This window comes from Phyllobates terribilis, unplaced genomic scaffold, assembly GCF_046119375.1.
Source record: "Phyllobates terribilis strain yellow unplaced genomic scaffold, ASM4611937v1 Scaffold_1__5_contigs__length_1240528914, whole genome shotgun sequence".
Classification (NCBI taxonomy): domain Eukaryota; kingdom Metazoa; phylum Chordata; class Amphibia; order Anura; family Dendrobatidae; genus Phyllobates; species Phyllobates terribilis.
The window spans coordinates 581,469,486-581,492,668 of NW_027362761.1; the positions used below are offsets into that span (position 1 = coordinate 581,469,486).

Below are 23,183 nucleotides of genomic sequence, written 5' to 3' on the forward strand. Positions count from 1 at the left end.
GCTGTTATTTTTGCAAAAGGAGGATCTACTAAATATTAATGTCACTTTTCTGGTGAGGTGCCCATACTTATGCACCTGTCAAATTTTGTTTGAATGCAGATTGCACGTTTTCTGTTAGTACAATAAACCTCATTTCAAGGCAGAAACATTGCTGTGTCCAACAGTTATTACATATATCAAACTGAAATAGCTGTTGCAAAAACACCAATTTTTATAAAACATTAAGCTTAAGATTAATAGGGGTGCCCAAACTTTTTCATATAACTGTATTTGGGTAAAGAGAAACTGGATTGTGTAAGGGGTGTGTGCTGTGGGATTATGTACACAAAATGGCAATTATTTCAAAAAATTGGCAAGTATACCTATAGTTGTGCCCCAGCTCAGGTGATTTGAGTTGTAGTGCCACGGGGAATGAGGAATAGGAGTAAAGTATAGGATGTTCATATATTTTTATAAAAAAAAAAATTCATTTTATTTTTTGCATTTTTATGGTTTCAGATCCTTTCATTTCATATTCTAGTTCGTCTTCATAAATTTGCAGATAACTCGGCGAACAAACAGAAGAATCAAAACAATCTAACGTCTTTATTTGGTCTCGAAGAGCAGGAACCCGCAGAAGGTGCAGTAACGTTGATGATCTCCATGGAGGGCGCCGGTTCCCATCCTGAGCCACACCTCATCGTCCTTGACCAGTTTTAACACCGCGCTGTTTCCCGACGTGTCTTGCTTCCCCTTGGACTCGTAACTGCAATTTAAAAAAAAATGTTCATTATTATCAACAAATATCTGTAAAAAAAAAAATCTGTTTCCAATTTTTTAGAACTTGGTTGGGGAAAATGGAATCTATTTGCCTATATACTGAATGCCTGTCTTTATTTTTACCATGGCGCGTGCTAAAAAAAAAAATCACTCAACGGAAGAAATAACAAGGAAATGCATATAGATTGTAGAAGCGCGTTCTTAAAAGGTCACATATGAAATGTGTGCAGAATATTGTTTCTAGATGCAATGGATCCTAATGTATATCTCAGTTCAGAGACATGAATATATTGCCTGGGGTGAATTATAATGCTTGATAACAATGACGTGGAAAAAGAAAGAGAACACAAACTGAGAGAGAATTTCCAGGAAAATGTAATATTTTTCACTGTAGAAAGTGTAAAAAAAAAAATAAAAGATTGCAATAAATTTTCATAAACATCAGATTAATTCGGATCTGAATCTGCACCCCCAATGGTCAGCCGAACATAGGGACGTTTGCACTTTGACCCCTCTCTAACCACAGTGCCATACATATAGTAGTGGCTGTATCTGGTACTGCAGCTCAGTCACATTTCATGGACTGTACCAGGCACAGGCAATATAAAAAATATCACTATGTCTAAGCAAACAATGAGGGGGCACTGCAGTTGGACCACTATTCTGATATTAATAAAAAATAATAATTTATGATATTCTGTTGGGAGATGTTTATGCTATATGTGTCTATATGAGGCCAGCAATGGTAGTGATGTGATTTGCAGCCAGTTGAGGACTTTGCCAGCATATCAACATAATATATTGAACTTTAAAAATAAGAAGTGGAGACCTTAATGGAAATGCTGATTTATAAAAAAAAAAAATACCTTCTGGGGGAAATATTTTGCATAAATGAATGTATTTTTGGTTAAAAAATATTTTTTTCTGTTGGGCTTCGTTGCATCATTTGGCTTTTATAGGTTCTTTGTTTCCTTGAAAAAAAATGTTGGCTACAAAATGAGTTAACTAAGTATCCAGGAATGAGCTTGTCCTCATTCACACATCAGTATTTGGTCAGTATTTTTCATCAGTGATTGTAAGCCAAAACCAGGAGTGGAACTTACAGAGAAAAACTATAATTGAAAGATTTACACCTTTCCTGTATTTTGGAGACACTCCTGGTTTTGGCATAGTAATTGTGACACTGAGTCACTTCTTAGGGACAAGCCACAAGACGGAAGTCAAAGAGTTCGGGTTCAGATACCAGGAGAGAGCGTCAAAGACAAAAGTATGGTCAAAAGGCAAAGTCCAAGGTCAGACAACAAAGGTCAGAGTACATCAAAGGCAAAGGGGTAATACAAAAGAATGGTCAAAAGGCAAAGTCCAAGGTCAGACAACAAAGGTCAGAGTACATCAAAGGTAAAGGGGTAATACAAAACAATGGTCAAAAGGCAAAGTCCAAGGTCAGACAACAAAGGTCAGAGTACATTAAAGGCAAAGGGGGAATACAAAAGAATGGTCAAAAGGCAAAGTCCGAGGTCAGGCAACAAAGGTCAGAGTACATTAAAGGCAAAGGGGTAATACAAAAGAATGGTCAAAAGGCAAAGTCTGAGGTCAGTCAACAAAGGTCAGAGTACATTAAAGGCAGAGGGGTAATACAAAAAAATGGTCAAAAGGCCGAGGTCAGGAAACAAAGGTCAGAGTATATCAAAGGCAGAGGAGTAATACAAAAGAATGGGCAAAAGGCAAAGGCCGAGGTCAGGCAGCAAAGATCTAAATAGCTGAACACAGAGCACAAGGCGCACACACCACCGAGCAAAGCTATGACTGCCAATGGTCTGACAATTGTCAGCCGGCTAAATAGCCAGGTAATCACTTAGAACAGGCGACACAGGGAGGAAACCCAGGAAGCCCGGCCAGATTAAGCAGCTGTGTGGTCACTCACAATACTGACAGCCCAGCACGCCCCTGAGTCTATAGGGCGGCAGAGCTGTCACCCACTGAGTCCCTAGAAATCATGACAGTAATACTGATACTGATCAAAAATAATGATGTGTGAATGAAGCCTAAAGGAGAGTTCAAAAGGGAGTTTGTCTTTTTCTTCTAAACTCCTCTATACTAATTTATGGTCACAGACCTCATCAAAGTTTTGCTGAACCTTGATGTGGTCATAACAAGCTGAAAGGAGCTCAATCTTCATAAAGGTGTACGTGGTAATACAACTGACTTACCATCAGAATTGTGTGCCTGTGGGTTTACTTTCAGCTGCCCGAAGCTAAGACAATTCGAGAGTGATGCCCATATGTGGTGAAAAATGGGCAAATGGACTGTGTAAGTATTCTAGACAAACCTGTCAACCCAACATCGTCAGCGCTTGTCACCTCTCAATATTGAGGTGACACATAGAAAATGGCTCTGGACCACTAGGGGTTTATTAACCCCTATAGATACACCACATGTTGCCATAACATTATATGTCCACAATTCCATCTCTTTAAATCAAACATAAAGGAATCCTTTGGGTAAAGTTTCCATTCAGTGGGATCCTCTTAGAACACAATGTTACTACATAACAAAGCAACACCTGCGGCAGATACAGCGGAGCTCCGCACGAACAGAGGTGATGCCAGGTTTCCTTGACACGTATGAATGCATTCATCTTATCTCATTGTGGGGTATTGGCTCAGTAATATGTAATACCAATATCATATCTGGAGCTCATATACTTTGCAGTAGGGGGTAAATAATCCCAGATACTTAATCAGCCTTTATATAGAGCAGCATTTAGTGCATTTTGAGACAAGTCGTTGTGGCAGCGTCTCTCTGCTGGAGAATTAAAAGCCGCGCGATAAATCCAGGCTGAGATGAAGAAATGACAGCGGGAGACTCATCTGCAGCTCGATGGGTTATTGACTGATCAACTGAAATGATAAATTAACCCATCACCTGCTGCAAATGACAGCAACAATGAAACAACAGGTTTTATGGAGCACATAACTTAAGGGGGTTGAACACCTAATTGTTCGGTTACTTTCTTACTTTATGTGTAATTGCGCCTATTCCTTACCAGGGCTCTTTACTGAAAAGCCTACAGGAATCCAGGGTGTTTAGCTCACAGAGCATTGACTACAGGATGTAGACAATGCTCTGTGAGCTAAATGTCCTGGATACCGGACTGATACATTGTAACAATCCAGCAGAGATCTGTACAGCTGCTGCTGATGTGTTTCGCTCACAGAGCATTGTCTGCACTGGATACATTGTAACAATCCAGCAGAGATCTGTGCAGCTGCTGCTGATGTGTTTAGATCACAGAGCATTGTCTGCACTGGATACATTGTAACAATCCAGCAGAGATCTGTGCAGCTGCTGCAGATGTGTTTGGCTCACAAAGCATTGTCTGCACTGGATACATTGTAACAATCCAGCAGAGATCAGTGCAGCTGCTCCTGATGTGTTTGGCTCACAGAGCATTGTCTACACTAGATACATTGTAACAATCCAGCAGAGATCTGTGCAGCTGCTGCTGATGTGTTTGGCTCACAGAGCATTGTCTACACTGGATACATTGTAACAATCCAGCAGAGATCTGTGCAGCTCCTGCAGATGTGTTTGGCTCACAAAGCATTGTCTGCACTGGATACATTGTAACAATCCAGCAGAGATCAGTGCAGCTGCTCCTGATGTGTTTGGCTCACAGAGCATTGTCTGCACTGGATACATTGTAACAATCCAGCAGAGATCTGTGCAGCTGCTGCTGATGTGTTTCGCTCACAGAGCATTGTCTACACTAGATACATTGTAACAATCCAGCAGAGATCTGTGCAGCTGCTGCTGATGTGTTTAGCTCACAGAGCATTGTCTGCGCTGGATACATTGTAACAATCCAGCAGAGATCAGTGCAGCTGCTCCTGATGTGTTTGGCTCACAAAGCATTGTCTACACTGGATACATTGTAACAATCCAGCAGAGATCTGTGCAGCTGCTGCTGATGTGTTTCGCTCACAGAGCATTGTCTGCACTGGATACATTGTAACAATCCAGCAGAGATCTGTGCAGCTGCTGCTGATGTGTTTCGCTCACAGAGCATTGTCTGCACTGGATACATTGTAACAATCCAGCAGAGATCAGTGCAGCTGCTGCTGATGTGTTTGGCTCACAAAGCATTGTCTACACTAGATACATTGTAACAATCCAGCAGAGATCTGTGCAGCTGCTGCTGATGTGTTTCGCTCACAGAGCATTGTCTACACTAGATACATTGTAACAATCCAGCAGAGATCTGTGCAGCTGTTGCTGATGTGTTTAGCTCACAGAGCATTGTCTGCACTGGATACATTGTAACAATCCAGCAGAGATCAGTGCAGCTGCTCCTGATGTGTTTGGCTCACAAAGCATTGTCTACACTGGATACATTGTAACAATCCAGCAGAGATCTGTGCGGCTGCTGCTGATGTGTTTAGCTCACAGAGCATTGTCTGCACTGGATACATTGTAACAATCCAGCAGAGATCTGTGCAGCTGCTGCTGATGTGTTTCGCTCACAGAGCATTGTCTGCACTGGATACATTGTAACAATCCAGCAGAGATCTGTGCAGCTGCTGCTGATGTGTTTAGCTCACAGAGCATTGTCTGCACTAGATACATTGTAACAATCCAGCAGAGATCTGTGCAGCTGCTGCTGATGTGTTTCACTCACAGAGCATTGTCTACACTAGATACATTGTAACAATCCAGCAGAGATCTGTGCAGCTGCTGCGGATGTGTTTGGCTCACAGAGCATTGTCTACACTGGATATATTGTAACAATCCATCAGAGATCTGTGCAGCTGCTGCTGATGTGTTTAGCTCACAGAGCATTGTCTACACTAGATACATTGTAACAATCCAGCAGAGATCTGTGCCGCTGCTGCTGATGTGTTTCGCTCACAGAGCATTGTCTGCACTGAATACATTGTAACAATCCAGCAGAGATCTGTGCAGCTGCTGCTGATGTGTTTCACTCACAGAGCATTGTCTGCACTGGATACATTGTAACAATCCAGCAGAGATCTGTGCAGCTGCTGCTGATGTGTTTCGCTCACAGAGCATTGTCTGCACTGGATACATTGTAACAATCCAGCAGAGATCTGTGCAGCTGCTGCTGATGTGTTTAGCTCACAGAGCATTGTCTGCACTAGATACATTGTAACAATCCAGCAGAGATCTGTGCAGCTGCTGCTGATGTGTTTCACTCACAGAGCATTGTCTACACTAGATACATTGTAACAATCCAGCAGAGATCTGTGCAGCTGCTGCGGATGTGTTTGGCTCACAGAGCATTGTCTACACTGGATATATTGTAACAATCCATCAGAGATCTGTGCAGCTGCTGCTGATGTGTTTAGCTCACAGAGCATTGTCTACACTAGATACATTGTAACAATCCAGCAGAGATCTGTGCCGCTGCTGCTGATGTGTTTCGCTCACAGAGCATTGTCTGCACTGAATACATTGTAACAATCCAGCAGAGATCTGTGCAGCTGCTGCTGATGTGTTTCGCTCACAGAGCATTGTCTGCACTGAATACATTGTAACAATCCAGCAGAGATCTGTGCAGCTGCTGTTGATGTGTTTCGCTCACAGAGCATTGTCTGCACTGAATACATTGTAACAATCCAGCAGAGATCAGTGCAGCTGCTGCTGATGTGTTTCGCTCACAGAGCATTGTCTACACTGGATACATTGTAACAATCCAGCAGAGATCTGTGCTGCTGCTGCTGCTGATGTGTTTCGCTCACAGAGCATTGTCTGCACTGAATACATTGTAACAATCCAGCAGAGATCTGTGCAGCTGCTGCTGATGTGTTTCACTCACAGAGCATTGTCTACACTAGATACATTGTAACAATCCAGCAGAGATCTGTGCAGCTGCTGATGATGTGTTTAGCTCACAGAGCATTGTCTACACTAGATACATTGTAACAATCCAGCAGAGATCTGTGCCGCTGCTGCTGATGTGTTTCGCTCACAGAGCATTGTCTGCACTGAATACATTGTAACAATCCAGCAGAGATCTGTGCAGCTGCTGCTGATGTGTTTCGCTCACAGAGCATTGTCTGCACTGAATATATTGTAACAATCCAGCAGAGATCTGTGCAGCTGCTGTTGATGTGTTTCGCTCACAGAGCATTGTCTGCACTGAATACATTGTAACAATCCAGCAGAGATCAGTGCAGCTGCTGCTGATGTGTTTCGCTCACAGAGCATTGTCTACACTGGATACATTGTAACAATCCAGCAGAGATCTGTGCTGCTGCTGCTGATGTGTTTCGCTCACAGAGCATTTTCTGCACTGGATACATTGTAACAATCCAGCAGAGATCTGTGCAGCTGCTGCTGATGTGTTTCGCTCACAGAGCATTGTCTGCACTGAATACATTGTAACAATCCAGCAGAGATCAGTGCAGCTGCTGCTGATGTGTTTCGCTCATAGAGCATTGTCTGCACTGGATACATTGTAACAATCCAGCAGAGATCTGTGCTGCTGCTGCTGATGTGTTTCGCTCACAGAGCATTTTCTGCACTGGATACATTGTAACAATCCTGCAGAGATCTGTGCAGCTGCTGCTGATGTGTTTCGCTCACAGAGCATTGTCTACACTAGATACATTGTAACAATCCAGCAGAGATCTGTGTAGCTGCTGCGGATGTGTTTGGCTCACAGAGCATTGTCTACACTGGATACATTGTAACAATCCAGCAGAGATCTGTGCAGCTGCTGCTGATGTGTTTAGCTCACAGAGCATTGTCTACACTAGATACATTGTAACAATCCAGCAGAGATCTGTGCCTCTGCTGCTGATGTGTTTCGCTCACAGAGCATTGTCTACACTGAATATATTGTAACAATCCAGCAGAGATCTGTGCAGCTGCTGCTGATGTGTTTCGCTCACAGAGCATTGTCTGCACTGAATATATTGTAACAATCCAGCAGAGATCTGTGCAGCTGCTGCTGATGTGTTTCGCTCACAGAGCATTGTCTGCACTGAATACATTGTAACAATCCAGCAGAGATCTGTGCAGCTGCTGCTGATGTGTTTCGCTCACAGAGCATTGTCTACACTGGATACATTGTAACAATCCAGCAGAGATCTGTGCAGCTGCTGCTGATGTGTTTAGCTCACAGAGCATTGTCTGCACTGGATACATTATAACAATCCAGCAGAGATCTGTGCAGCTGCTGCTGATGTGTTTCGCTCACAGAGCATTGTCTGCACTGAATACATTGTAACAATCCAGCAGAGATCTGTGCAGCTGCTGCTGATGTGTTTCGCTCACAGAGCATTGTCTACACTGGATACATTGTAACAATCCAGCAGAGATCTGTGCAGCTGCTGCTGATGTGTTTAGCTCACAAAGCATTGTCTACACTGGATACATTGTAACAATCCAGCAGAGATCTGTGCAGCTGCTGCTGATGTGTTTGGCTCACAGAGCATTGTCTGCACTGGATACATTGTAAAAATCCAGCAGAGATCTGTGCAGTTGCAGCTGATGTGTTTCGCTCACAGAGCATTGTCTACACTGGATACATTGTAACAATCCAGCAGAGATCTGTGCAGCTGCTCCTGATGTGTTTAGCTCACAGAGCATTGTCTACACTGGATATATTGTAACAATCCAGCTGAGATCTGTGCAGCTGCTGCTGATGTGTTCAGCTCACAGAGCATTGTCTACACTGGATACATTGTAACAATCCAGCAGAGATCTGTGCAGCTGCTGATGATGTGTTTAGCTCACAGAGCATTGTCTGCACTGGATACATTGTAAAAATCCAGCAGAGATCTGTGCAGCTGCTGCTGATGTGTTTAGCTCACAGAGCATTGTCTACACTGGATATATTGTAACAATCCAGCAGAGATCTGTGCAGCTGCTGCTGATGTGTTTGGCTCACAGAGTATTGTCTGCCCTGCAGGGGAGGACCTACCGCCCGTGCAGCCGGTTCATTGAACGGGGCCCCGAGGGAGAGGGGGCCCCTCCAGCCTCCAGCAGGGCCGCCATCCGGGCATGACTGCCCTGACTCCAGCATGGGGCCCGGGCTGTCGGGGCCCCCTCGGAGCCCCGTTGGTGCCCCCATCTTGTGCGTCTCCTCATGGGGCCCCCCCGCAGGACCCCCCGCCGTCACATGACCGGAGATGTCCCTGCGCTCAGCATGGGCCCCCGGCCCAATGCTGAGCGCAGGGACATCTTCGGTCATGTGACGGCGCCGGCACAATACTTACCCCTCCCCGTGCCTCCGCAGCATCTTCCGCGTCCTCTGACTGTGACGTCTCAGGTCAGAGGGCGCGGTGATATGTTTACAGCGCGCGCGATCTCTCCTGAGCTGTCACAGCGGGAAGACGCGGGCGATGCTGAGGAGTCCGGATCAGCATCAGGTAAGAAGTGAGGTGAGTATTTGATTTTTTTTTTTATGAATGGGGGCATGGGGCATTATATGGGGGGGGTGACATACCGCATGGGGCATTATATGGTGGGGGGAGAGTGGGTGTGACGTCCTGCATGGGGCATTATATGGGGGGGTGACATACCGCATGGGGCATTATATGGGGTGTGTGTGACATACTACATGGGGCATTATATGGGGTGTGTGTGACATACTACATGGGGCATTATATGGGGTGTGTGTGACATACTACATGGGGCATTATATGGGGGGGGTGACATACCGCATGGGGCATTATATGGTGGGGGGAGAGTGGGCGTGACATCCTGCATGGGGCATTATAAGAGGGGAAGGGGGGAAGTGACATACTGCATGGGGCATTATATGGGGGGGGTGACATACCGCATGGGGCATTATATGGTGGGGGGAGAGTGGGTGTGACGTCCTCCATGGGGCATTATATGGGGGGGTGACATACCGCATGGGGCATTATATGGGGTGTGTGTGACATACTACATGGGGCATTATATGGGGTGTGTGTGACATACTACATGGGGCATTATATGGGGTGTGTGTGACATACTACATGGGGCATTATATGGGAGGGGGTGACATACCGCATGGGGCATTATATGGTGGGGGGAGAGTGGGCGTGACATCCTGCATGGGGCATTATAAGAGGGGAAGGGGGGAAGTGACATACTGCATGGGGCATTATATGGGGGGGTTGACATCCTGCATGGGGCATTATAAGAGGGGGAGGGGTGAATTGACATCCTGCATGGGGCATTATAAGAGGGGGAGGGGGGAATTGGCATCCTGCATGGGGCATTATAAGGAGGGTGTGTGTGTGACATACTGCATGGGGCATTATAAGGAGGGGGGGTGTGACCTCCTGCATGGGGCATTATAAGGGAGGGGGTGGTCTGACATACTGCATGGGGCATTGAAAAGGGGGGAAGTGACATCCTGCAAGGGGCATTATATGGGGGGAGGGTGACATCCTGCATGGGGCATTTTATGGGGGGTAGAGGTGACATCCTGCATAGGGCATTAAAAGGGGGGTGTCATCCTGCATGGAGCATTATAAGGGGGGAACAGCCAGCATGGAGCGTTACATGGGGGCCAATATTCTGTATGGAGTGTTATATGGGGGACAGTATCCTGTATGGAGCGTTATATGGGGACCAGTATCCTGTATGGAGCATTATATGGGGACCAGTATCCTGTATGGAGCATTATAAGGGGGTCAGTGTCCTGTATAGAGCATTATATGGTGCCCATAATACTGTATGGAGGACTATACTGTCCGGTCTACACTGTGCGCTGTGAGGATTCGCCGGTTTCTGAGCTATTGTAGAATTTACAATAGATATCGCTCCTGTAATGGGGCATTATAAGGGGGGAACAGCCGGCATGGAGCGTTATAGGGAGCCAATATTCAGTATGGAGCGTTATATGGGGGTCAGAATTCTGTATGGAGCGTTATATGGGGGACAGTATTCTGTATGGAGCGTTATATGGGGGCCAGTATTCTGTATGCAGTGTTATATGGGGACCAGTATCCTGTATGGAGCATTATATGGGGACCAGTATACTGTATGGAGCATTATATGGGGGCCAGTATTCTGTATAGAGCGTTATATGGGGGCCAGTATTCTGTATGGAGCGTTATATGGGGCCAGTATTCTGTATGGAGCGTTATATGGGGGTCAGTATTCTGTATGGAGCATTTTATGGGGGTCAGTATTCTGTATGGAGTGTTATATGGGGGCCAGTATTCTGTATGGAGCGTTATATGGGGACCAGTATCCTGTATGGAGCTTTATATGGGGACCAGTATCCTGTATGGAGCATTATAAGGGGGTCAGTATCCTGTATGGAGCATTATATGGTGCCCATAATACTGTATGGAGGACTATACTGTCCGGTCTGCACTGTGCGCTGTGAGGATTCGCCGGTTTCTGAGCTATTGTAGAATTTACAATAGATATCGCTCATGTCATGTAGTAAGTGAAATCCTTGGCCTTGTACTATATATATATATATATATATATATATATATATATATATATATATATATATATATATATATTTCTCTGTGCTATCTGTGCATCATGAATCATGGTATGTGTTAAAGGGGCCCAATGAGACTCTGTCGCCCGCAGCCCACGAAAACCTGGAGCCATCCCTGGGGGTAAGTATAACAAGTTTTATTTTTTTTTAAATACAATTAATTAACTAGGAGTGGGGGGAATCAGAGATGCACGGGGGGACGAGAGATGCACGGGGGGGGGCCTTCATGCCCCCTATAAAGGGCAAGGGGGGGGCCCCAAAAATTCTTGCACAGGGGCCCACTACAGTCTGTGTCCGCCCCTGCTGCCCTGGATACATTGTAACAATCCAGCAGAGATCTGTGCACCTGCTGCTGATGTTTTTCGCTCACAGAGCATTGTCTACACTGGATACATTGTAACAATCCAGCAGAGATCTGTGCACCTGCTGCTGATGTGTTTCGCTCACAGAGCATTGTCTGCACTGGATACATTGTAACAATCCAGCAGAGAGATCTGTGCAGCTGCTGCTGATGTGTTTAGCTCACAGAGCATTGTCTGCACTGGATACAGTGTAACAATCCAGCAGAGATTTGTGCAGCTGCTGCTGATGTGTTTGGCTCACAGAGCATTGTCAGCACTGGATACATTGTAACAATCCAGCAGAAATCTGTGCAGCTGCTGCTGATGTGTTTGGCTCACACAGCATTGTCTACACTGGATACATTGTAACAATCCAGCAGAGATCTGTGCAGCTGCTGCTGATGTGTTTAGCTCACAGAGCATTGTCTACACTGGATACATTGTAACAATCCAGCAGAGATCTGTGCAGCTGCTGCTGATGTGTTTAGCTCACAGAGCATTGTCTACACTGGATACATTGTAACAATCCAGCAGAGACCTGTGCAGCTGCTGCTGATGTGTTAGCTCACAGAGCATTGTCTACACTGGATACATTGTAACAATCCAGCAGAGATCTGTGCAGCTGCTGCTGATGTGTTTCGCTCACAGAGCATTGTCTACACTGGATACATTGTAACAATCCAGCAGAGATCTGTGCAGCAGCTGCTGATGTGTTTCGCTCACAGAGCATTGTCTACACTGGATACATTGTATCAATCCAGCAGAGATCAGTGCAGCTGCTGATGTGTTTCGCTCACAGAGCATTGTCTACACTGGATACATTGTAACAATCCAGCAGAGATCTGTGCAGCTGCTGCTGATGTGTTTAGCTCACAGAGCATTGTCTACACTGGATACATTGTAACAATCCAGCATAGATCTGTGCAGCTGCTGCTGATGTGTTTAGCTCACAGAGCATTGTCTGCACTGGATACATTGTAACAATCCAGCAGAGATCTGTGCAGCTGCTGATGATGTGTTTAGCTCACAGAGCATTGTCTGCACTGGATACATTGTAACAATCCAGCAGAGATCTGTGCAGCTGCTCCTGATGTGTTTAGCTCACAGAGCATTGTCTACACTGGATATATTGTAACAATCCAGCTGAGATCTGTGCAGCTGCTGCTGATGTGTTCAGCTCACAGAGCATTGTCTACACTGGATACATTGTAACAATCCAGCAGAGATCTGTGCAGCTGCTGATGATGTGTTTAGCTCACAGAGCATTGTCTGCACTGGATACATTGTAAAAATCCAGCAGAGATCTGTGCAGCTGCTGCTGATGTGTTTAGCTCACAGAGCATTGTCTACACTGGATATATTGTAACAATCCAGCAGAGATCTGTGCAGCTGCTGCTGATGTGTTTGGCTCACAGAGTATTGTCTGCCCTGCAGGGGAGGACCTACCGCCCGTGCAGCCGGTTCATTGAACGGGGCCCCGAGGGAGAGGGGGCCCCTCCAGCCTCCAGCAGGGCCGCCATCCGGGCATGACTGCCCTGACTCCAGCATGGGGCCCGGGCTGTCGGGGCCCCCTCGGAGCCCCGTTGGTGCCCCCATCTTGTGCGTCTCCTCATGGGGCCCCCCCGCAGGACCCCCCGCCGTCACATGACCGGAGATGTCCCTGCGCTCAGCATGGGCCCCCGGCCCAATGCTGAGCGCAGGGACATCTTCGGTCATGTGACGGCGCCGGCACAATACTTACCCCTCCCCGTGCCTCCGCAGCATCTTCCGCGTCCTCTGACTGTGACGTCTCAGGTCAGAGGGCGCGGTGATATGTTTACAGCGCGCGCGATCTCTCCTGAGCTGTCACAGCGGGAAGACGCGGGCGATGCTGAGGAGTCCGGATCAGCATCAGGTAAGAAGTGAGGTGAGTATTTGATTTTTTTTTTTATGAATGGGGGCATGGGGCATTATATGGGGGGGGTGACATACCGCATGGGGCATTATATGGTGGGGGGAGAGTGGGTGTGACGTCCTGCATGGGGCATTATATGGGGGGGTGACATACCGCATGGGGCATTATATGGGGTGTGTGTGACATACTACATGGGGCATTATATGGGGTGTGTGTGACATACTACATGGGGCATTATATGGGGTGTGTGTGACATACTACATGGGGCATTATATGGGGGGGGTGACATACCGCATGGGGCATTATATGGTGGGGGGAGAGTGGGCGTGACATCCTGCATGGGGCATTATAAGAGGGGAAGGGGGGAAGTGACATACTGCATGGGGCATTATATGGGGGGGGTGACATACCGCATGGGGCATTATATGGTGGGGGGAGAGTGGGTGTGACGTCCTCCATGGGGCATTATATGGGGGGGTGACATACCGCATGGGGCATTATATGGGGTGTGTGTGACATACTACATGGGGCATTATATGGGGTGTGTGTGACATACTACATGGGGCATTATATGGGGTGTGTGTGACATACTACATGGGGCATTATATGGGAGGGGGTGACATACCGCATGGGGCATTATATGGTGGGGGGAGAGTGGGCGTGACATCCTGCATGGGGCATTATAAGAGGGGAAGGGGGGAAGTGACATACTGCATGGGGCATTATATGGGGGGGTTGACATCCTGCATGGGGCATTATAAGAGGGGGAGGGGTGAATTGACATCCTGCATGGGGCATTATAAGAGGGGGAGGGGGGAATTGGCATCCTGCATGGGGCATTATAAGGAGGGTGTGTGTGTGACATACTGCATGGGGCATTATAAGGAGGGGGGGTGTGACCTCCTGCATGGGGCATTATAAGGGAGGGGGTGGTCTGACATACTGCATGGGGCATTGAAAAGGGGGGAAGTGACATCCTGCAAGGGGCATTATATGGGGGGAGGGTGACATCCTGCATGGGGCATTTTATGGGGGGTAGAGGTGACATCCTGCATAGGGCATTAAAAGGGGGGTGTCATCCTGCATGGAGCATTATAAGGGGGGAACAGCCAGCATGGAGCGTTACATGGGGGCCAATATTCTGTATGGAGTGTTATATGGGGGACAGTATCCTGTATGGAGCGTTATATGGGGACCAGTATCCTGTATGGAGCATTATATGGGGACCAGTATCCTGTATGGAGCATTATAAGGGGGTCAGTGTCCTGTATAGAGCATTATATGGTGCCCATAATACTGTATGGAGGACTATACTGTCCGGTCTACACTGTGCGCTGTGAGGATTCGCCGGTTTCTGAGCTATTGTAGAATTTACAATAGATATCGCTCCTGTAATGGGGCATTATAAGGGGGGAACAGCCGGCATGGAGCGTTATAGGGAGCCAATATTCAGTATGGAGCGTTATATGGGGGTCAGAATTCTGTATGGAGCGTTATATGGGGGACAGTATTCTGTATGGAGCGTTATATGGGGGCCAGTATTCTGTATGCAGTGTTATATGGGGACCAGTATCCTGTATGGAGCATTATATGGGGACCAGTATACTGTATGGAGCATTATATGGGGGCCAGTATTCTGTATAGAGCGTTATATGGGGGCCAGTATTCTGTATGGAGCGTTATATGGGGCCAGTATTCTGTATGGAGCGTTATATGGGGGTCAGTATTCTGTATGGAGCATTTTATGGGGGTCAGTATTCTGTATGGAGTGTTATATGGGGGCCAGTATTCTGTATGGAGCGTTATATGGGGACCAGTATCCTGTATGGAGCTTTATATGGGGACCAGTATCCTGTATGGAGCATTATAAGGGGGTCAGTATCCTGTATGGAGCATTATATGGTGCCCATAATACTGTATGGAGGACTATACTGTCCGGTCTGCACTGTGCGCTGTGAGGATTCGCCGGTTTCTGAGCTATTGTAGAATTTACAATAGATATCGCTCATGTCATGTAGTAAGTGAAATCCTTGGCCTTGTACTATATATATATATATATATATATATATATATATATATATATATATATATATATATTTCTCTGTGCTATCTGTGCATCATGAATCATGGTATGTGTTAAAGGGGCCCAATGAGACTCTGTCGCCCGCAGCCCACGAAAACCTGGAGCCATCCCTGGGGGTAAGTATAACAAGTTTTATTTTTTTTTAAATACAATTAATTAACTAGGAGTGGGGGGGAATCAGAGATGCACGGGGGGACGAGAGATGCACGGGGGGGGGCCTTCATGCCCCCTATAAAGGGCAAGGGGGGGGCCCCAAAAATTCTTGCACAGGGGCCCACTACAGTCTGTGTCCGCCCCTGCTGCCCTGGATACATTGTAACAATCCAGCAGAGATCTGTGCACCTGCTGCTGATGTTTTTCGCTCACAGAGCATTGTCTACACTGGATACATTGTAACAATCCAGCAGAGATCTGTGCACCTGCTGCTGATGTGTTTCGCTCACAGAGCATTGTCTGCACTGGATACATTGTAACAATCCAGCAGAGAGATCTGTGCAGCTGCTGCTGATGTGTTTAGCTCACAGAGCATTGTCTGCACTGGATACAGTGTAACAATCCAGCAGAGATTTGTGCAGCTGCTGCTGATGTGTTTGGCTCACAGAGCATTGTCAGCACTGGATACATTGTAACAATCCAGCAGAAATCTGTGCAGCTGCTGCTGATGTGTTTGGCTCACACAGCATTGTCTACACTGGATACATTGTAACAATCCAGCAGAGATCTGTGCAGCTGCTGCTGATGTGTTTAGCTCACAGAGCATTGTCTACACTGGATACATTGTAACAATCCAGCAGAGATCTGTGCAGCTGCTGCTGATGTGTTTAGCTCACAGAGCATTGTCTACACTGGATACATTGTAACAATCCAGCAGAGACCTGTGCAGCTGCTGCTGATGTGTTAGCTCACAGAGCATTGTCTACACTGGATACATTGTAACAATCCAGCAGAGATCTGTGCAGCTGCTGCTGATGTGTTTCGCTCACAGAGCATTGTCTACACTGGATACATTGTAACAATCCAGCAGAGATCTGTGCAGCAGCTGCTGATGTGTTTCGCTCACAGAGCATTGTCTACACTGGATACATTGTATCAATCCAGCAGAGATCAGTGCAGCTGCTGATGTGTTTCGCTCACAGAGCATTGTCTACACTGGATACATTGTAACAATCCAGCAGAGATCTGTGCAGCTGCTGCTGATGTGTTTAGCTCACAGAGCATTGTCTACACTGGATACATTGTAACAATCCAGCATAGATCTGTGCAGCTGCTGCTGATGTGTTTAGCTCACAGAGCATTGTCTGCACTGGATACATTGTAACAATCCAGCAGAGATCTGTGCAGCTGCTGATGATGTGTTTAGCTCACAGAGCATTGTCTGCACTGGATACATTGTAACAATCCAGCAGAGATCTGTGCAGCTGCTGCTGATGTGTTTAGCTCACAGAGCATTGTCTACACTGGATACATTGTAACAATCCAGCAGAGATCTGTGCAGCTGCTGCTGATGTATTTCGCTCACAGAGCATTGTCTGCACTGGATACATTGTAACAATCCAGCAGAGATCTGTGCAGCTGCTGCTGATGTGTTTGGCTCACAGAGCATTGTCAGCACTGGATACATTGTAACAATCCAGCAGAGATCTGTGTAGCTGCTGCTGATGTGTTTAGCTCACAGAGCATTGTCAGCACTGGATACATTGTAACAATCCAGCAGAGATCTGTGCAGCTGCTGCTGATGTGTTTAGCTCACAGAGCATTGTCTACACTGGATACATTGTAACAATCCAGCAGAGATCTGTGCAGCTGCTGATGTGTTTGGCTCACAGAGCATTGTCTACACTGGATACATTGTAACAATCCAGCAGAGATCTGTGTAGCTGCTGCTGATGTGTTAGCTCACAGAGCATTGTCTACACTGGATACATTGTAACAATCCAGCAGAGATCTGTGCAGCTGCTGCTGATGTGTTTCGCACACAGAGCATTGTCTACACTGGATACATTGTAACAATGCAGCAGAGATCTGTGCAGCAGCTGCTGATGTGTTTCGCTCACAGAGCATTGTCTACACTGGATACATTGTATCAATCCAGCAGAGATCTGTGCAGCTGCTGCTGATGTGTTTCGCTCACAGAGCATTGTCTACACTGGATACATTGTAACAATGCAGCAGAGATCTGTGCAGCTGCTGCTGATGTGTTTCGCTCACAGAGCATTGTCTACACTGGATACATTGTAACAATCCAGCAGAGATCTGTGCAGCTGCTGCTGATGTGTTTCGCTCACAGAGCATTGTCTACACTGGATACATTGTAACAATACAGCAGAGATCTGTGCAGCTGCTGCTGATGTGTTTAGCTCACAGAGCATTGTCTACACTGGATACATTGTAACAATCCAGCAGAGATCTGTGCAGCTGCTGCTGATGTGTTTAGCTCACAGAGCATTGTCTGCACTGGATACATTGTAACAATCCAGCAGAGATCTGTGCAGCTGCTGCTGATGTGTTTGGCTCACAGAGCATTGTCTGCGCTGGATGCATTGTAACAACCCAGCAGAGATCTGTGCAGCTGCTGCTGATGTGTTTGGCTCACAGAGCATTGTCTGCGCTGGAAGCATTGTATCAATCCAGCAGAGATCTGTGCAGCTGCTGCTGCTGTGTTTGGCTCAAAGAGCATTGTCTGCGCTGGAAACATTGTAACAAACCAGCAGAGATCTGTGCAGCTGCTGCTGCTGTGTTTGGCTCAAAGAGCATTGTCTGCACTGGAAACATTGTAACAGCCCAGCAAAGATCTATGCAGCTGCTGCTGCTGTGTATGGCTCAAAGAGCATTGTCTGCGCTGGAAACATTGTAACAACCCAGCAGAGATCTGTGCAGCTGCTGCTGATGTGTTTGGCTCAAAGAGCATTGTCTGCGCTGGAAACATTGTAACAACCCAGCAGAGATCTGTGCAGCTGCTGCTGATGTGTTTGGCTCAAAGAGCATTGTCTGCGCTGGAAACATTGTAACAACCCAGCAGAGATCTGTGCAGCTGCTGCTGATGTGTTTGGCTCAAAGAGCATTGTCTGCGCTGGAAACATTGTAACAACCCAGCAGAGATCTGTGCAGCTGCTGCTTATGTGTTTGGCTCACAGAGCATTGTCTGCGCTGGATGCATTGTAACAACCCAGCAGAGATCTGTGCAGCTGCTGCTGATGTGTTTGGCTCACAGAGCATTGTCTGCGCTGGAAGCATTGTATCAATCCAGCAGAGATCTGTGCAGCTGCTGCTGCTGTGTTTGGCTCAAAGAGCATTGTCTGCGCTGGAAACATTGTAACAAACCAGCAGAGATCTGTGCAGCTGCTGCTGCTGTGTTTGGCTCAAAGAGCATTGTCTGCACTGGAAACATTGTAACAACCCAGCAAAGATATATGCAGCTGCTGCTGCTGTGTATGGCTCAAAGAGCATTGTCTGCGCTGGAAACATTGTAACAACCCAGCAGAGATCTGTGCAGCTGCTGCTGATGTGTTTGGCTCAAAGAGCATTGTCTGCGCTGGAAACATTGTAACAACCCAGCAGAGATCTGTGCAGCTGCTGCTGATGTGTTTGGCTCAAAGAGCATTGTCTGCGCTGGAAACATTGTAACAACCCAGCAGAGCTCTGTGCAGCTGCTGCTGATGTGTTTGGCTCAAAGAGCATTGTCTGCGCTGGAACCATTGTAACAACCCAGCAGAGATCTGTGCAGCTGCTGCTGATGTGTTTGGCTCAAAGAGCATTGTGTGCGCTGGAAACATTGTAACAACCCAGCAGAGATCTGTGCAGCTGCTGCTGATGTGTTTGGCTCAAAGAGCATTGTGTGCGCTGGAAACATTGTAACAACCCAGCAGAGATCTGTGCAGCTGCTGCTGATGTGTTTGGCTCAAAGAGCATTGTCTGCGCTGGAAACATTGTAACAACCCAGCAGAGATATGTGCAGCTGCTGCTGATGTGTTTGGCTCAAAGAGCATTGTCTGCGCTGGAAACATTGTAACAACCCAGCTGAGATCTGTGCAGCTGCTGCTGATGTGTTTGGCTCAAAGAGCATTGTCTGCGCTGGAAACATTGTAACAACCCAGCAGAGATCTGTGCAGCTGCTGCTTATGTGTTTGGCTCACAGAGCATTGTCTGCGCTGGAAGCATTGTAACAACCCAGCAGAGATCTGTGCAGCTGCTGCTGATGTGTTTGGCTCACAGAGCATTGTCTGCGCTGGATGCATTGTAACAACCCAGCAGAGGTCTGTGCAGCTGCTGCTGCTTTGTTTGGCTCACAGAGCATTGTCTGCGCTGGAAGCATTGTATCAATCCAGCAGAGATCTGTGCAGCTGCTGCTGCTGTGTTTGGCTCAAAGAGCATTGTCTGCGCTGGAAACATTGTAACAACCCAGCAGAGATCTGTGCAGCTGCTGCTGCTGTGTTTGGCTCAAAGAGCATTGTCTGCGCTGGAAACATTGTAACAACCCAGCAGAGATCTGTGCAGCTGCTGCTGCTGTGTTTGGCTCAAAGAGCATTGTCTGCGCTGGAAACATTGTAACAACCCAGCAGAGATCTGTGCAGCTGCTGCTGATGTGTTTGGCTCAAAGAGCATTGTCTGCGCTGGAAACATTGTAACAACCCAGCAGAGATCTGTGCAGCTGCTGCTGATGTGTTTGGCTCAAAGAGCATTGTCTGGGCTGGAAACATTGTAACAACCCAGCAGAGATCTGTGCAGCTGCTGCTGATGTGTTTCCCTCAAAGAGCATTGTCTGCGCTGGAAACATTGTAACAACCCAGCAGAGATCTGTGCAGCTGCTGCTGATGTGTTTGGCTCAAAGAGCATTATCTGCGCTGGAAACATTGTAACAACCCAGCAGAGATCTGTACAGCTGCTGCTGATGTGTTTGGCTCAAAGAGCATTGTCTGCGCTGGAAACATTGTAACAACCCAGCTGAGATCTGTGCAGCTGCTGCTGCTGTGTATGGCTCAAAGAGCATTGTCTGCGCTGGAAACATTGTAACAACCCAGCAGAGATCTGTGCAGCTGCTGCTGATGTGTTTGGCTCAAAGAGCATTGTCTGCGCTGGAAACATTGTAACAACCCAGCAGAGATCTGTGCAGCTGCTGCTGATGTGTTTGGCTCAAAGAGCATTGTCTGCGCTGGAAACATTGTAACAACCCAGCAGAGATCTGTGCAGCTGCTGCTGATGTGTTTGGCTCAAAGAGCATTGTCTGCGCTGGAAACATTGTAACAACCCAGCAGAGATCTGTGCAGCTGCTGCTGATGTGTTTGGCTCACAGAGCATTGTCTGCGCTGGATGCATTGTAACAACCCAGCAGAGATCTGTGCAGCTGCTGCTGATGTGTTTGGCTCACAGAGCATTGTCTGCGCTGGAAGCATTGTATCAATCCAGCAGAGATCTGTGCAGCTGCTGCTGCTGTGTTTGGCTCAAAGAGCATTGTCTGCGCTGGAAACATTGTAACAAACCAGGAGAGATCTGTGCAGCTGCTGCTGCTGTGTTTGGCTCAAAGAGCATTGTCTGCACTGGAAACATTGTAACAACCCAGCAAAGATCTATGCAGCTGCTGCTGCTGTGTATGGCTCAAAGAGCATTGTCTGCGCTGGAAACATTGTAACAACCCAGCAGAGATCTGTGCAGCTGCTGCTGATGTGTTTGGCTCAAAGAGCATTGTCTGCGCTGGAAACATTGTAACAACCCAGCAGAGATCTGTGCAGCTGCTGCTGATGTGTTTGGCTCAAAGAGCATTGTCTGCGCTGGAAACATTGTAACAACCCAGCAGAGCTCTGTGCAGCTGCTGCTGATGTGTTTGGCTCAAAGAGCATTGTCTGCGCTGGAACCATTGTAACAACCCAGCAGAGATCTGTGCAGCTGCTGCTGATGTGTTTGGCTCAAAGAGCATTGTGTGCGCTGGAAACATTGTAACAACCCAGCAGAGATCTGTGCAGCTGCTGCTGATGTGTTTGGCTCAAAGAGCATTGTGTGCGCTGGAAACATTGTAACAACCCAGCAGAGATCTGTGCAGCTGCTGCTGATGTGTTTGGCTCAAAGAGCATTGTCTGCGCTGGAAACATTGTAACAACCCAGCAGAGATATGTGCAGCTGCTGCTGATGTGTTTGGCTCAAAGAGCATTGTCTGCGCTGGAAACATTGTAACAACCCAGCTGAGATCTGTGCAGCTGCTGCTGATGTGTTTGGCTCAAAGAGCATTGTCTGCGCTGGAAACATTGTAACAACCCAGCAGAGATCTGTGCAGCTGCTGCTTATGTGTTTGGCTCACAGAGCATTGTCTGCGCTGGAAGCATTGTAACAACCCAGCAGAGATCTGTGCAGCTGCTGCTGATGTGTTTGGCTCACAGAGCATTGTCTGCGCTGGATGCATTGTAACAACCCAGCAGAGGTCTGTGCAGCTGCTGCTGCTTTGTTTGGCTCACAGAGCATTGTCTGCGCTGGAAGCATTGTATCAATCCAGCAGAGATCTGTGCAGCTGCTGCTGCTGTGTTTGGCTCAAAGAGCATTGTCTGCGCTGGAAACATTGTAACAACCCAGCAGAGACCTATGCAGCTGCTGCTGCTGTGTTTGGCTCAAAGAGCATTGTCTGCGCTGGAAACATTGTAACAACCCAGCAGAGATCTGTGCAGCTGCTGCTGCTGTGTTTGGCTCAAAGAGCATTGTCTGCGCTGGAAACATTGTAACAACCCAGCAGAGATCTGTGCAGCTGCTGCTGATGTGTTTGGCTCAAAGAGCATTGTCTGCGCTGGAAACATTGTAACAACCCAGCAGTGATCTGTGCAGCTGCTGCTGATGTGTTTGGCTCAAAGAGCATTGTCTGGGCTGGAAACATTGTAACAACCCAGCAGAGATCTGTGCAGCTGCTGCTGATGTGTTTGGCTCAAAGAGCATTGTCTGCGCTGGAAACATTGTAACAACCCAGCAGAGATCTGTGCAGCTGCTGCTGATGTGTTTGGCTCAAAGAGCATTATCTGCGCTGGAAACATTGTAACAACCCAGCAGAGATCTGTACAGCTGCTGCTGATGTGTTTGGCTCAAAGAGCATTGTCTGCGCTGGAAACATTGTAACAACCCAGCTGAGATCTGTGCAGCTGCTGCTGATGTGTTTGGCTCAAAGAGCATTGTCTGCGCTGGAAACATTGTAACAACCCAGCAGAGATCTGTGCAGCTGCTGCTTATGTGTTTGGCTCACAGAGCATTGTCTGCGCTGGAAGCATTGTAACAACCCAGCAGAGATCTGTGCAGCTGCTGCTGATGTGTTTGGCTCACAGAGCATTGTCTGCGCTGGAAGCATTGTAACAACCCAGCAGAGATCTGTGCAGCTGCTGCTGATGTGTTTGGCTCACAGAGCATTGTCTGCGCTGGAAACATTGTAACAACCCAGCAGAGAACTGTGCAGCTGCTGCTGATGTGTTTGGCTCACAGAGCATTGTCTGCGCTGGAAACATTGTAACAACCCAGCAGAGATCTGTGCAGCTGCTGCTGATGTGTTTGGCTCACAGAGCATTGTCTGCGCTGGAAACATTGTAACAACCCAGCAGAGATCTGTGCAGCTGCTGCTGATGTGTTTGGCTCACAGAGCATTGTCTGCGCTGGAAACATTGT

General features: G+C 47.2%; 1 protein-coding gene across 2 annotated transcripts in view; it reads right to left on the reverse strand.

The window, feature by feature from the left end:
• Positions 1-486: 486 nt before the first annotated feature.
• C1QTNF3 (C1q and TNF related 3) overlaps positions 487-23,183 on the reverse strand; it is a 117,502-nt gene continuing 94,805 nt past the window's right edge. The window contains exon 6 of one of the 2 annotated variants that reach the window (XM_073655102.1): positions 487-745. In XM_073655102.1, coding sequence (XP_073511203.1) covers positions 586-745 — 160 coding nt within the window. In that variant the 3' untranslated portion in view covers positions 487-585. The remainder of the gene's footprint in view (positions 746-23,183) is intronic. The other variant, XM_073655103.1, reaches the window with a different exon arrangement.